Genomic DNA, 16,645 nt, shown 5'->3' on the forward strand with positions numbered 1-16,645 from the left:
CTCTCCAGGTCTTTCTCAGTTGCTTCACACACATATGTGTTCTCCACCCGCCCTCCTCCCACCCCCGCACACACAGACACACGCATGCATGCACACAGATGTAGTAGCAGTGAAATTGCCCAAAAGCCTGTAATTAACCCAGATAGAAATGACAAGGGTGCCACAATATGCAGACACTTCGCAGCAGGGAGGAGAAAAGATGTCCATCTATTTAGCACAACAAAAGGAGAAAAACTGAAGTAATTAATCAGGGGGCAGGTCGCTTCTATTAGCCTGTGCAGCCAACTTTGTAAACAAGAATCCTGATTGTTCGTGGAGCACTCATCAGTCCTAGCAGATGGAAGAGAAAGACAGAGCATAGCCAGGCAGACAAGAAAACTCCTGTCCTGCTACTTAAAGAATGTAATTAATTTACATTCTAGGCAGGAATGAGGAATGGCTTCCCTGCCTGAAGGCTGCCTTGTCCTCTGTGTGAAATCGCTCCCCAGCCCTGAGCAGCCTTAAGGAGGGGGTGGAAAGAACACCACTCCAGGGGACTTCATCACTCAGAGCCCCTTGGGTGTCTGAAACCGCCCCAGTCACGGACACGCAGACCCCGGGCAAAGGGTCTTCACAAAGTGCTGGTCGAATTCTCATAATTATAGTCGCTAATAATTATTGAGGGCTAACTGTTACACATCAGATGTTATTATCCCCATTCTGTGGATGAGGAAGCTGGACTTAGTGAAATGCCATGGCCAAGGTTATACAACTGGAAAGCTTTCTCTGGCAAGCGTCTCTACCTCTGTGAAGCTTTCTCCAACCCCTTATTTCATTTCATTGCCCAGGGATGACTGAGCAGAGCAAAACTGACCAGAATCGCCTTTCCTTCATCATGTCTCTCCCTGGGGCACTCCACCTGGTGCTGGCTCATCCCCAACCTCCCCATCTAGACCATGTGCTCCTGGGGGTCATGTGTCGTCCCTTAGCACCCCTGAGCAGTTCTCAGTTTGGTAGGGCTATTTCTAAACTCGGGATGTTGCACCCGGGGTGGAAATCAATCTCACCCACAATAAAACGTATTAGTCTTAGCCACGCCCAGAATGAGTATTTCCAGGAGTGAGGCCAAGCAGGGGTGTGTTGGGGGGGGGGGGGGCGGGAATAAACACTTCAGGATGATTCTGATACACATCACTGGTTAAGAAGTACTGATTTACTAGAGTGGTTCTGAAACTTTGTTTTATATCATGATCACCCAAGGTGCTTGTCAAAAATACAGATAAATATTCAGGCTCCACTTGAGATGTTCTGAACCAACTACCTGTGGGATACATGATAGAAGGCTTCCAGATGATTCACAAACACAGCCGGGAGTGAGAAGTACAAATTTAGAACAATCCCTTTATTTAAGAGCTGAGAATCCAAACGCAGAGATATCCAGTGACTTGCCCAAGGCCACACAGCTGGTCATGGAGAAAGTGAATGGTGAATTCAGACTGCTCTCTTCCATGTGCCTTTTTTAAACATTTATTTCACCCATATTCTCTACACAAACCCAAAGCATTCATGTTTAGGCTGTATACATCTATAATTACCAATGACCATAAACTAAGAATAGAAAAACATGGAGGATGATTCTCTTGGAAGAAAAGAAAAATTGTTACCCAAATGGGGATGGATTTAATTGCGAGAATTACAAGGCTTCAGAAGTTAGGTTAACTTAACTCACAGCTTTGACACTGAAAAGGGTTCTGCTTACTGCTACGTCCAGTGCTTGACAAACCCCCAGAAGTAGGAGTCCAGTTTTGGTGACTACCTAAGCTGATAGGTAAAAGTCTCATCAGTAAGGTGGAGGGACCAGAGCCCTGGAGACTCGGGTTCTAATCCCTGCTTTGAATAAGTCACCCTAAGCCTCTGGGCATCTGTCTTCCGGCCTTTGGATGGGGAGTGAGTCCTGTGGGGAGGATGCAATCAAATCACAGAGGGGAGGTTCTTAATCAGCCCACAAGGCTCCATCTGCGCGTAGGTTGTTACCACCTCTGACGCTGTTTTTGGCTTGTCTTTCCCAGGCATCACGGTGGACAAGTCTGGGCTGATTTACTTCGTGGATGGCACCATGATCAGACGCATTGATCAGAATGGGGTCATCTCCACCCTGCTGGGCTCCAATGATCTTACCTCAGCCCGGCCCCTCAGCTGTGACTCCGTCATGGATATTTCTCAGGTAAGGGGAGAACTCTGCCTGCTAGAGCCCTGGGGCTGCACGCTCATCCGCTCTCCCGCTGGCCCCCCGTCTTTATGCTGCACTAGCCTTTGAAGAGCACATTCTTGGGGCTGGGCCTGGGGAAGCACTAAGGACACAAAGATGAGTAGGGCGAAGCTTGGTGCTCTGGGAGTTCACCAGAGGGATGACAGGTGGTCGTCAGAGGGATCCCTGTGGACAGTGAAGAAATCTGCCCCAGGAAGCTTCAAAGGCAGCAGAGAGTCACATGCTGTGAATTTAAATCCATAGCTGCCTGTGAGTCCCCTCTTTGGAAACACAGGTACTTGTACATTGTCTTTTCTCTTTCTCTACTGTAAATGACATGAGGACAGGAATTCTGTTCATCTTTTCCTCTGCTCTAGCCAGAGTACCTTGTATACAGTAGGAGTACAACCAGTATTTGGTGATTAATTAATTGATTGGCTGATTGACTCCAAGCTTTGCTGCTCACTAACTGAGTGACTTTGGACAAATTCCTGAAGTCCTCTGAACCTCTTTTTTTTTTTATATTTTAAAAATGGAAATAGCTGACTTCAGCCTGGCAGGATTGCTTCGAGAAAATATGAATAGTGCATACTAGGCTCCTGGCACCGCTTGGCACTTGAAAGGTGGTCAATCAACAGAAGTTCTGGTGCCCACGTTCACAAAGGAAGTGCAATTTGTGCCAGGTTTTGAAGGTTTAATAGGGGTTTCTGGGTGGCCAGGAAGAATGGAGACATTTCACACAAAGGGAACAGCATGTGCAAAGGTACAAAGATGTTCATGGGCCCGGTATATTCAAGGACCATTGGAAGATTGAATGCTTGAGCATAAGGTTCTTGGAATAAAGAAGCAGGAGTTGAAACTGGAGTGTTATTTGGGGCCAGTTAGGGAACGACCTTCCCATGCCGTGCCAAACAGTTTGGACCTTAGCAGTGAACACCAGTAATCCAGTGCAGACCCAGTGACTGGCAGTTCAGCATGTCCTTAGTTTGTCCTACAACGTCTTGGCAAGGAAAGTGTCCTTTATTGCTAGATCTTTCGGCAGGGCCTGGCCAGAGCTGCCAGCATTAGCAAAACCCAGGAAAAAGGAAGGCACGAGTTACATTAAATTGCAGAGTGGGGACAGCACTAACCACACTTAGCTTTTTAAACCCCCTTACTTGTAGGGCAGGCTGCACACAGGCCCTTTTCCACTGACTATTCACCTGCTCCCTGTACTCAGGGTGCAACAGAGGCCAGGAGGCCCCCCTGTTAGTGACATGTGTTGTGGAGCACTGTCCCCAGAGCCCCAAGGCTGGTGCTGGCGGTCCCAACACCCGCGTCACATCCCTTTCGGTTGCTGGCGTGGTTTTCCTCTGCACTGGCTAATGTGATTGTTCCGCTCCAGAATGGAATCTGTTCTCTGCCACTCGTCTTTCCAATTTGGCAGGCTTCCCCTTGCTGGCTCGAGAATTTCCCTCTCCAGTCTGTGAGCAAGCTTGAATTACCCGTCAGGAAGCTGCTACGGCCTGAGGATGTGCACGCGAGTATTTTCAATTCTCAAAACGGGCCCCGTACCAGCCAGCACAGGGCACTGAAAATTTTCAATCCACATGTTGGAAAGTTGTTTTACTTTAGTGAGAGGTGCTACCAAGCAGCCAAATCAAAAGCTCAGAGGACAACCGGCGTGTAGTGGAACGGGGAAAAAACCCACACTTAGCTTCAGAAATCCTGGGCTGAAATCCCTTTGCCCCTGGTCCTCGCTACCCTCATCTGAATCTAAGCATGGAATTTTTTTTTTTTTTTTACCAAACTCTCCAGACACGGCTTATATTTTTATATACACGTATGGGCGGGGGTGCTGGCTTTCATTCTGAGAGCTTCCTCTGTACAAACTCTCAGAGCTGTTTTACTGCCCCGTGGGGAGCAGGGAGTAAGCCAAGAGAGCTAAGAACACAGCTCAGAGGCAAGAGTGCAAAGCAGGGAACCAAGGAACTTGGCCAGCTCCCCTGGGTGGAAATAAACCCAGGCCCAAGGAGAAACTAGAGGGAGGAATGGAGAAGAGAAGAAACAGAAGATGTTGCCGCCAATCAAAAGAGGGGATTAGTTCCTAGCTCAGCAGGCTACAGAGTGTGACTATATGTAGAGTCCAAAATGACTTCTGAAGAACTTCTTATGTGCCAAGCACTGTTAGAAAGGAGAATACAGAGATGAGTAGGACTTCCTTTTTCTTACCTAGCTGTCACAATATTCCCAAGAGGTGATATTATCTACCCCATTTTACAGATAAGAGAACTGAGGCTCGGGGCGGTGGCGGGGGGGGGGGGGGGTGGGCAGGGGGCGGGGAATTGCAGTTATAAATGCAGAGCCCTGTGCTTGTTTCCATCAGGGATGTGGAAATGAATTTTTTAATGAAATCCTGAACATAAATTGCCTAGCACAGTGCCTGGCAGCTAGTAATAGGCTGTAAATATTCATTCCCTTTATAATTTACAAAGCAATTCCTTGTACATTGTCTTGATACTCACAATTACTCTATGTAATATTTATTACCTCCATTTACATATGAGGAAAGAAGTTCAAAGTGTTTAAGTAACGCACACCTGTAGTAATTGTAGAACTGAGATAAGAGGTGAGGTGTGCTGGCCCCAAATCCCTCGCTCTCTCTGTGCCGTTGACCAGTCGTGTAGTCATTCATCCATCTGGCAATCCTGTTTTTGAGAACAAATAAGTCTGCAATAAGGCAGTTATCTCAGAGTGCTTTGATAAAGGCACAGAGTGTTCTGGGGGACAGAAGAGAGGGGGCTCTATCCCTTCTCAGGATCACAGAATGTGGGAGCTGGAGGGACCACAGCAATTCTAAAGCCTTGTTTCTTCATTTTAGCAATGGGACATTAAGCCTGAGCACCCCTGTCACTAACAGGAGGGAAATCAGAGAAGCTTGTGTATTTGGTCTGCTCCAGAACTAACACACAGGCTCTGTGACAGAGCCAGGACTGACTCTCAGAGCCCTGTTCCTTCTTTTCCAGGTGCTCTGTGCACAGGGCAGGAAGGAGAGAGCAGAAAAGCGCTTGCTCTTCCTTCCTTCCTTCCCCTCTTTCCTCTCCCCCTTCCCCCTCCTCACCCACCCATCAGGGAGCCATCTTTTCATCATAATGACTGGCAGAAAGGTCTGAGCAAGCAGGTCCCCAAGGTGCCAGAGGACCAGAAGGCATAAAATATTTAGCAGCCAGTGTTGACAAGAAATGGGTTTTAGGAAATTGAAAACTCCCCTGTCACGTTACAGTAAACTGTTGTGATGCAGCCAAGGGCTGCCGTGACGCTATGCTCCAGAGAGTACTGGGAAGTGTGAAGGCAGCGGCTCTGGCCAGTGGCTCTGGCCTGCCTCAGGCTCCCTGGCTCTGTGCGGGCAGAGGGGCCCAGGCTGGGAGTGAGGAAGCAGAGCCCGAGGGTGGCCCTGAGCAGAAGGGTCAGACGGAGGTGGCCACATCTCATAGGTATATAATTTACTGGGGTTTCTTTCTGCGTTAGCAAACTACCACATGGGCATTGGAGAAAATGTAAAAAGTTAAAAATTACAAAGAAGAAAGTTAAAATTACCCCTAATCCAAGTACCGTTAACATGTTGGTTTTTCTTCTCCCCTCTATCTGTAATCTAATTTATTGTTACATTTTCCCCCAGTTGGGATCACACTGTGCTTACAATTCTGTAGCCTATTCTTTTCAATTAGTACATAGCAAACATTTCCCAATGTCATTAAATATGCATCTACAACATCACTTTTAAGAGCTACGTAGAGTATTCTAACTCATGGGCGAACTAAATACCATCGTTGAGTTAGTGAATTCCCTCTTGCTGGGCACTTGACTTGGTTGCAGTTTTTCACCATCATTAAACATCGCTGCAGTGTGCACCACTGTTTACAAGGTGCAAGAGCAAATTCCTGGGAGAGAAATTTCTTACCTAAAGTAACGTGCGCGTTTAAGTAAGCCCCACGTTGGACGGAGCGTCGAGGGTTTGTAGGGGGCTCAGGAACCAAAGGCGGTGAGTTCCTAGGAGTGCGGTAGACAACTGGGATGGAGGAGACGCTTCCAGCCCATGTGCAGTGTGTCTGGATGACCTCTTGGGGACACAGCTGGCCAGTGGCTTCCCGTAGTGCCAGCACCTTACCTCCCAGTGTGCTGTTTCCACAATCCAACCTCCTCCTCCTCCACCAACGCAGCATTCTTCACCTCAGACCCTGCCAACTGCATCCCATGCATGCCTGCCTGCAAGCTTACCATCGTCCCTGCCAGTTTCCCAGCCCAGCTCGGAGGAGGCTCGGGCTGGGCCCCAGGACCTCTGAACCCCTCATTCCCATCGCCACCTTCATTAATGTCTTCTGGGAGGACCTGTTCTCTGGGGTGCTAAAAACCATTTTCTTTTTTTTTTAACTTTATTTGTTGCTTCGCTTTTTTAAGATTTAAATCCACATTAGTTAATATAGAATAATAATGTTTCAGGAATAGAATTTAGTGATTTATCACTTAACATGTAACACCCAGTGCTCATCCCAACAAGTGCCCTCCTTAATGCCCATCACCCATTTAGCCCATCCCCCCAACACCCTACCAGCAACCCTCAGTTTGTTTTCTATAAGAGCACATAAAAGTCTCTTACAGTTTGTCTCCCTCTCTGTTTTTACCTTTTTTTTGTTTCCCTTCCCCTATGTTCATCAGTTTTGTTTCTTAAATCCCCATGCGAGTGAAGTCATACGCTATTTGTCTTTCTTTGACTCACTTATTTCACTTAGCATAATACCCTCTAGTTCCATCCACGTTGTTGCAAATGGCAAGATTTCATTCTTTGTTGGTCGCCAAGTAATAGTCCATTGAATATATGTACTACATCTTCTTTATCCATTTGTCAGTCAATGCACATCTGGGCTCTTTCTATACTTTGGCTATTGTCGATAGTGCTGCTTTAAACACTGGAGTGCATGTGCCCCTTCGAATCAGCATTTTTGTATCCTTTGGGTAAATACCCGTTAGTGCAATTGCTGGGTAGGGTAGTTCTGTTTTTAATTTTTTGAGGAGCCTCTATACTGTTTTCCAGAGTGTCTGCACCAGTTTGCATTCCCACCAACAGTGCTAAAGAGATCCTTTTTCTCCACATCCTTGCCAACATCTGTTGTTGCCCGAATTGTTAATTTGAGCCATTCTGACAGGTGTGAGTGGTATCTCATGGTGGTTTTGATTTGTATAGAAACCATTTTCTAGAGCTGGGATTCACAAACTTCAGTGTGCACATGAGTTATCCGGGGATTTTATTTAAATGCAGATTCTGATTCAGTAGGTTTGGTGAGACCTGCCATTCTGCATTTCTGACCAGCTCCCAGGCAATGTCAGTTCTGGATATTGAGGGAAGGCTTGTTCTTCCTGATAAACTGAATTTGGATATTCGTGTTAATCCATGAATTCAGTGGGTTGAAATATCATCTTTCGTACAGGTATCATATCAACAGTTCATGTAGAGTCTGAGATATCTGAACAATTCCTGCTTCAGCCTCCAGACTCTATCTGCCTTCTTCTCCCACCTCCATAACATTAGCTGTCATTATTTGAGCACTCACGATAGGTTAAGCACTCTGTGGTATCGTCAGTCCTGTTTTACAGATAATGAATATTGAGGCTCAGAGAGGCAAAGTAATTTGCCAAAGGTCATAATGGTGGGGCTAGGATCTGAACCTAGACCTGTCTGGCTCCCAAGTCTATCTCTTGTTTATTTTTTATGTTTCTTTTTTTTTTTTTCCTTTTTATTCCCTTCTTCATATTTTGGGAGTCTAATGGAGACCATCAGGTGTCTTGGGGGCAGATTTTGCATGGTTTCACTCAGATCAGGGGGGTTGACCTCCACTGTTGATGACAAGCCACTGTGAGATCAGGCAGGACTGCGTGTGAAGGCACTTGGGACATTATTACAAGCTATATGGGCTGTGGGGCGATAAGTGGTGAACACCTTGCCGGGCGTCTGAGTATCGGTGTCTCCATTGTCAGGTTCGCCTGGAGTGGCCCACAGACTTAGCTATCAACCCGATGGACAACTCTCTCTACGTCCTTGACAACAATGTGGTCCTGCAAATCTCTGAAAACCACCAGGTGCGCATTGTCGCCGGGAGACCCATGCACTGCCAGGTCCCCGGCATCGACCACTTCCTGCTAAGCAAGGTGGCCATCCACGCAACCCTGGAGTCTGCCACAGCCTTGGCCGTCTCACACAATGGGGTCCTGTACATTGCTGAGACCGATGAGAAGAAGACCAACCGCATCAGGCAGGTCACCACTAGCGGAGAGATCTCGCTGGTTGCTGGAGCCCCCAGTGGCTGTGATTGCAAAAATGATGCCAACTGTGACTGTTTCTCTGGAGATGATGGCTACGCCAAGGATGCAAAGCTGAATACCCCATCTTCCTTGGCTGTGTGTGCCGACGGGGAACTTTATGTGGCTGACCTGGGGAATATCCGAATTCGGTTTATCAGGAAGAACAAGCCTTTCCTCAACACCCAGAACATGTATGAGCTGTCCTCACCAATCGACCAGGAGCTCTACCTGTTTGATACCAGTGGAAAGCATCTGTACACACAGAGTCTGCCCACAGGAGATTACCTGTACAACTTCACCTACACTGGAGACGGCGATGTCACACTCATCACAGACAACAACGGCAACATGGTGAACGTCCGCCGAGACTCTACCGGGATGCCCCTCTGGCTGGTGGTCCCAGATGGCCAGGTGTACTGGGTGACCATGGGCACCAACAGTGCACTCAAGAGTGTGACCACGCAAGGACATGAGTTGGCCATGATGACGTACCATGGCAACTCTGGCCTTCTGGCAACCAAAAGCAATGAAAATGGATGGACAACATTTTACGAGTAAGTATCACAACAAGGCCACTTGATGGTCTTGTTTCATGAGATGTCTTGTACGATTAGAGGTGAGTCGATGGAATGAAAGTTTTTGGATATATTTTGTTTTCGCTCAGAATTTGGGATGCAAACCATTATTGCCTACAATATGTTCTGCGTGTTCATATTCCAGACGATTGCTCCTAGAAAGCAACACGATGTAGTGGAAAAGGCACGAACTTTGACATTGGAAGAGTTGGGCTTGCATCCCTCTAGGCCTCAGTTGCCACATCGGTACAAGGGAAATACCTGCCCAGCATAGCACAGGGCAGTAATGTAGATAAAAACCACAGAGCGCTAGCATCTTCATATGATTCCTGTCCAGAAATAACGGCAACGGGAGAAAGAACGGTTCCATGTAGATGAATTTTCCATGTAATCAAAGCTCGCATCGTCAAGTTTCAAAAAAATATTTGTTTTCATTTTAACCATTTGGGGTGGAACTTAACAAATGCTTCCCATGCCTCCCTTCTCAAACCCGTTATACGAACATAATGAAACCTTTCTCTTTATGAGTCGAGATCCTTAGTAAGGAACAGCCACAATTGCATATTATGTAGAAAGTGAGGCCAGAACCCTTTGCCCCTGCCCAAAGTGATTGTAAACTGTTCTTTGATCTGCTCCTATGTCTCTTGGTATAATTTTACTGCTTCCCCCCTCAGAGTGGCGCTATTGCATCACTATATGTTATGGTCGTGCCACCCACCCCCAGGGGCTCACTTCCTTTCCCCTCCTCCAGGGTAGCACTTCTTAAGTGGTGTAGGCAGAAAACCAGAAGTTCGGCTTATTCCAATCCTAGTCAAATCAAATACATATGTATCTGAGGTCTTCCTTTTTGAGCTATTTTAATGAATGGATTTTGTACCTTCTCGTTTTACTACAAGGCTGAGATCTTGGGGGTGGAGGGGGCCAGGGGTTGGTGGCCGGAAGCTTTAAAAAATCTAAGTAGCACCAGATATGGGCTAGGAACCACATTATTCCATTTAATCCTCACAACAGCTCTGGAAAATGAACAATAGTATCCGTTTTATAGAAATAGAAACTAAAGCTCAGAGAGGCTCTCTGTTAGACAGTGAGAATGTGGCAGAACTGGGGTCTGTCTGATGCTAGAGCTCCTGTGCTTTCAGCCCTGCCCTGCTGTCCCCTGCTGAGTTTGTTAATCCCAAATGAACTTAAATCCTTGAACTGTAAATTTTTCTCAAGCTTGTTCAAGCATCAGTTTCTCACAGTCCTGGAATCCAGAGGAAAAGGATTTGTAATAGATTTTTCAGTACAATTTGCACCCAAAAAAATGTCACAGCAATTTGTACAAAGTTCACTGGCTAAATTCCTGTCTCCAAACCCGGGCCTTGTTAATTACAAAGAAAGACAAAGATCCAGGAAAACAGCAATTATCTTGATTAACTCATTGAAAGGGAAATACACTAAATAATTCAATTTCCCTCCATTGCCCAATGGAAATCTCTTCTATATTATTTAGCCAACACAGGGGTTTCTTTGTCAGAGCAAAGGGGAGCACTCAGTTCCCAAGGTCACTCCTTCAGATCCCAAACTGAATGTTTACACATCACTGCAACCATTAATCTCCACCAACCCTGAAATCTAAAACCATTTCCTACACCTCCACCAGAAAGGATCCCATTCCCTGCTCCCTGTCTCCCTTGATGGAATATATAGCCACAGTTGTTTTATGAAGAAGAAAAAGGTAGGATAATCACTTTTTATAAAATGGCATTTGGAATTCCCAAGAATCCCCTGTGAATTGAAGATAAAAGCCCTAAAATTAAGAGAGAAACTTATCTTGACATCCCCACTGTGTGCCAGGATCTTTTTCAACTTCATATTCCCAGCAACCTCAGACCAGAGAAATTAATCATCCGCCATTTTGTTACCAATGAACAAACTGAGGGATTAGGAACACAGAGAGATTAGGGAGCAGTCTAAAATTACACAGGGAGTACATTGCAGAGCCAGAACACAAATCCATGTTCTTTCATCCACCCCGACTAGGTTCACCTAAGTTCTTTGTGACTTATCTGTATGGTAGGGATAAAAATAGTACTATTTCATGGGATAGTCTGAGGTTCAAAATTTCAATGAGATAAAATATGGAAAACTCAGTGTCTTACTCACCGTAAGTAATCAACTGAGAACTGCTGCTGCTGTCACCACCACCACCACCATCATCATCATCGATGACGTCACTTCAAGCAATACAAGTGGATGTACCAGTAATTGCAGAAATATTATTCAGGCATGAAAGGTATTACCCGGGAACAGCTGCAAGTAAACTACTCAAGGGAGCAAACAAAAGTTGTAATGAAAGTAGGTGGGAATTAAAGTTCATAGCAGGGGAGCAGAATCAAGGGTCGAGTCTGAGAGATCAAGGCAGAACTAGGAAGGGGTCAGGTCCATAAGAATCTCCAAAATGGGCTGAAAAAAGGCATGCAGAGTGGGTCATGAAAAAATGGTTCAGCTCAGACTGTGAACAAAGCAAAGGTCCCAGATATCTGTTTTCACTGAATATTAGCCCTGTGACTCAGGGGCTGGCTGACTGGTTTCCAGACCTAGGTTTCAACCAGACAGAAATCATGCCTGCCTCCCTTACCCCATTTCAGGGTCATTATGGGGATCAAAAAAACTAAACAAACACTAAAGGTAAAAAATTTTTGTAAACCGTGAAGCTCTCAAGAAGTAAAGATGCAGTATTATCAGTATTGTGGTGTTTCTTAACACACATTTTGACAGATTTTGCCAAATGCACCATTGCTCTAGGGAATTTTCTACTTTTAGCTCCATGAGGCAGTTTAGTGGATTCCAACCCAAATGCTCTAATATTTTTTTTTAAAAATCAGCCCAGGCTTGCCTGTAGCACAGGCTATTACTGAAACAAGTTTTAAGTTGGCTTTATTGATCCTTTCAACAGATTAAATAATGCATCTATCATAAACACAACACACTTCAGAGCAAGTCGACTTAGGAGTTCACAGTTCTGGGGAATGAAGGTTACTTTCCTCTCGTCAGCCTACAGGTCTGCTGGCAGAAAACCTCAAAGAACTCTGTAATGCAATCCTCATCTCCAATGTGTGGTATCATTAATTTCAGACTTGGGCTCCTGGCCAGATGGCATTCAGTGGCTAAGAGAACGGCCTCATGAGCACGAGGCAGGCTCCAAAATTCGCTTGCTGGGTGGGTATGAGCAGCCAGCTTTCCTAAGTTTAACAGGGGTAAGTGGCTCTAGTATCCCATGGTGCCCTGTGACAGCTTCTGTCATAGTTATGCTCACACTAAATACTAATTTGTCTCTGTATCAAGCTTAGGGCTTGCCACCTAGTAGGTGCTCAGTAAATATTTAATGAATGAAATGTAAATACAGGAAAGGGAAATAAAGAAGGGAGGAAAAATAGGCTGTAGCGATAAGAGTATCAAATCCCAGCTCCAGCATTATCCGTGTGCCCAGCAGGACATAGAATTCAAGTGGTTCAAGTAATGACACTTGGCTTAAGGGTTTCACTGGAGGATGTAAGAGCTAGAAAGTACATCGTTCCCAAACTTAACAGTAGGAATAAGCCAGGAAAATGGCAAATTCATGAGTTTTTCTTAAACTTCTCTAAGGTCACAGGGCAACCACCTAACCAAATCCAGGGAGAGAGACTCCTGAAGAGAAAGCCGAGACGTGAGCACTAGCTTACCTGGGGTTAACACAACTGGTCACAAGAGATCAGCTAGGGTGGTTTGGCAGATTTATGAAGGCTAAGTGTAAACTGGCAAGAGAGCTTGAAGCCCTTAGAGGCTGCAGACAATGGGTAAGAGAGTCCACATCCTCTCCATGATTTCTCTCCACAGCCTGACCAGGTAACTCTAAGAAAAGAGTAGAGAAAGATGTAAGTCTACCGTGGTAAACTTGGGAGGTCCTGCCTTCTGTTCCCATCCCAACCCACTTTATTTCCCATATGGAACAAAAGCCTTCATCTGTGGAGAGAAAGGCAGCCACCACTGTCCTCCCTAGGCACTGGCAGAGACCCACTGCCACTGAATAAGGGAAGAAAAACAATTTTAACTTCTGTTAGGAGGGGAGGGGGATAGGCAATGGGTCCAGACTTATAGCCTGACGGGGGGCAGTAGCAGTCACTGAAGAGGCTACATTTTTGAGACTCGGGACACACGGTTACATAAGACCGAGGCTTACTCAGAACGAGAGAGAACTCTCATGCTCACCACCCACCCCCATAGTTTAGCTAAAAAGCTAAACACAACAATGGAAAGCAGAATAGTACCATGAGTGAGGTAAGAGAGGGATAAGGGCTGGAAAGAGACCCTCCCTGAGGCACAGCACAGAAAGGGGTTCTAACGCTTAAGATGGAGTTGACACTGAGGAAAAAAGTCATCTGACAAACTACTTTAGCTCCCTAAACACAAGGCATCACTAGAGGAACTTAAAGCCTACTAAGGTCAACCAGAGAAACATCAAACTTCAAAGCCAGCCCAAATCCTAACTAAATTAACTCAAACCCCTTCACTAAAGTCCTAGCAGAAGGAAGCTCCTACTCATTTCCAGGCATAAAACCTGTTACCTCATTTTCTAGTGTAGTACACAAGATGTCGCACTTTCAACTGAACGTACAAAAAGGCTAGAAAACACAACATACTCCCAAGAGACAAAGGAATCATCAGAACCACACTTAGATATGACACAGATGTTGAAGCTGTCTTTCAGGGAATTTAAAATAACCATAACGTTAAAAGATCTCATGGAAAAGGTGAACACTATGAAAGATCAGATGGATATTTTCAGCAGAGAAGTGGAAGCCATAAGAAAAAAATCAAATGAACATCTAGAAATGAAAACAAGTTCCAGAGATGAAGAATGCCTTTAATGGGCTTATCAGTAGATGGAGACAGCTGAAGGAAGAAGATGGGTCAATAGAAACTACCCAAACTGAAATATAAAGAGAAAAAAAAAATAGTGAAAAAAAAAAAAAAAGATACAGAACCCAGACATCCAAAAGCTAGGCAATATCAACTTGTCTAATACACATATAGAGATCTTCCTCGACTTACAGTGGGATCACATCCTGACAGATCTTACCATTAGTTGAAAATATTCTAAGTCAATGAATTTAATACACCTAACCTACCAAACATTATAGCTTAGCCTAGCCTACCTTAGATGTGCTCAGAACATTTCCAATAGTCTCCAGTTGGGCAAAAGCATCTAATACAAAGCCTATTTTATAGTGAAGTGTTGAGCATCTCATGTAATTTATTACATACTGTACTGAAAGTGAAAAACAGAAATGGCTGTATGGGTGCAGAATGGTTGTCAATTATGGGATGTTTACCCTCGTGATTCAGGTGACTGACTGGGAGCTGTGTCTCCCTGCTGCCCAGCATCACAAGAGGGTGTCACATCACTAGACTGGGAGAAGATCAAAATTCATAATTCGAAGTACAGTTTCTCCTGAGTTCATATCACTTTTGAACCATCATAAAGTCAAAAAATCAGGGCACCTGAGTGTCTCAATCAGCTAAGAGTCCGACTTCAGCTCAAGTCATGATCTCACAGCTTGTGAGTTTAAGCCCTCAGTTGGGCTCTGTCCTGACAGCTCGGAGCTGGAGCCTGCTTCAGATTCTGTGTCTCCCACTCTCTCTGCCCTTCCCCAGCTCCACTCTGTTTCTCTCCTTCAAAAAAAATTTTTTTTGTTAATAAAAAATTTTTTAAAATTAAGTCAAAAATTCATAACAAAACATCGTAAGTCAGGGACCACCCATAATTAGAATTCTAGGAGAAGAGAAAAAGAGCAAGGCAGAAGAAATATTTGGAGAAGTAACGTAATTATGGACACCAAACCACAGACCCAAAAAGTTCAGAAAACACCAAGCAAAGTTCACACACACACACACACACACACACACACATCTTAGTCATCTATTCAAAATACAAAAGAAAAAGAGAAACTCTTTAAAGCAGATGGAGGTGGAGGCATTTTATATAGAGGAACAAAGATAAGAATTACAGCAGACTTCTCATCAGAAACCATGCAAGCGAGAAGAACAGAAATGCTGAAAGGGGGACAAAAACAACCAGACTTCTATACCCAGGAAAAGTATCTTTCACATAAAGAAATGTTATAGAGGTATAGATGTATAGGCAGGGATAAGAGAACCAAGAAAGAATGGTGAGGCACTCAGGCATTAAAAACGGTGAACAACCTTGACCAACCCTGAGGCTTAAGGGCAAGGCAGGGCAGAAATAGGATGTTGTTACTGAAGCCCAGTGGAAGCCATATAACCGTGAATAAGTAGCTATCTCATAAAAATTATAATTATGCACAGATGAAGCCGCTATTAGAAATATGGCACTGAAGTAGATCAGGAATAAGGAAGGCTCCTCTTAACATCCAGTCTCTTGCCAATGCCTACCATTGACTGAATCCAACCAGAAACAAGCCAGAAAGCAGGGGGGTATGGTGGGAGGAGGAGGGGCAGTGATGTAGTCAGCTCCTCTGGGTACAGAGAAAAGCGCAGAATGGATCTGAGCGGAGAGAGGATAACCAGCACAGACATTGACTGGCTCTGTGACCTCATACACCCCAGTGGCAGAGCCAGGATTCAATCACAGATCTCCCTGAATCCTTTCCACCAGATGCACTGCTTCAGGTACAACATCAGTGAGAGATCAGACCTACCATCGGTAGAGTGTACCAGATGTTAGAAATCCTCAAGGCTAAAATGCATTGGTGGGACTTAATTCTATAGGAAATTAGCAGCAAGTATAAGTTTTAATTGCAGAATCCAAAAAGTACCCTGGCTCTGGTACAGTTTTGGAGAAGATAATGATGTAGCAGTGCCATCTTTTATAGTAACCTGAGGCCAAGGGAACTATCCATGTGCATGGGCTGTGAATTCTAATTATTCACAGAGGATATGGTATCCAACTCCTCTCGTTGACAGTGGTGGCATTTGAAACAGTCATAGATGAAATTCATAAAAATCAAATCTCCATTTTCCAACTAAAAAATTCCAGTCAGCAAAAGTTAGTATCAGAGAAGCAGTTTGGCATTTTCCTCACCAGCTGCAACATAGTAAGTGGCTTGAGATGTGAAATATTGAGTGTGAAGAAGAAAGCCTTGCAGTGTGTGTGAAGATACCCTTTAGCGGTCCTCTTCTGAGAGCCAAGTTCACGGCAACTGTATGAATCTTTTATGTGTTTTCTTTCCCCATTCTCCAAAGATGCTTTGGGAAAATGGAGTGAAGAAAAGTCAGTGGAAAAAAATAATGAAAAGCCAACCATCTGGCCATCTCCATCATACCCCCTGAATGTGTGTGTGTGTGGGGGGGGGGGTGCATCACGGCAAATTCAATTGCAGTTATATCAAAGCAAACACCTTGAACAGAAAACTATCAGTCTTCTTGACCCACTTGAGATTTCCAAGCACAATGTTTTCTATAACATAGTGATGAACACAAAGGTTTTTCCCTGAAACAGCATCAC

General features: G+C 44.9%; 1 protein-coding gene across 14 annotated transcripts in view; it reads left to right on the forward strand.

Annotated features, from left to right (window-relative positions):
- Window positions 1-16,645, forward strand: part of TENM4 (teneurin transmembrane protein 4) — a 2,920,333-nt gene that overhangs the window by 2,872,261 nt on the left and 31,427 nt on the right. For all 14 annotated transcript variants that reach the window (XM_058690343.1, XM_058690336.1, XM_058690342.1 and 11 more), the window contains 2 exons: window positions 2,049-2,203; window positions 8,240-9,117. In XM_058690343.1, the coding sequence (XP_058546326.1) occupies window positions 2,049-2,203; window positions 8,240-9,117 (1,033 nt within the window). The remainder of the gene's footprint in view (window positions 1-2,048; window positions 2,204-8,239; window positions 9,118-16,645) is intronic.

Source organism: Neofelis nebulosa, chromosome 10, assembly GCF_028018385.1.
Source record: "Neofelis nebulosa isolate mNeoNeb1 chromosome 10, mNeoNeb1.pri, whole genome shotgun sequence".
NCBI classification, from domain to species: domain Eukaryota; kingdom Metazoa; phylum Chordata; class Mammalia; order Carnivora; family Felidae; genus Neofelis; species Neofelis nebulosa.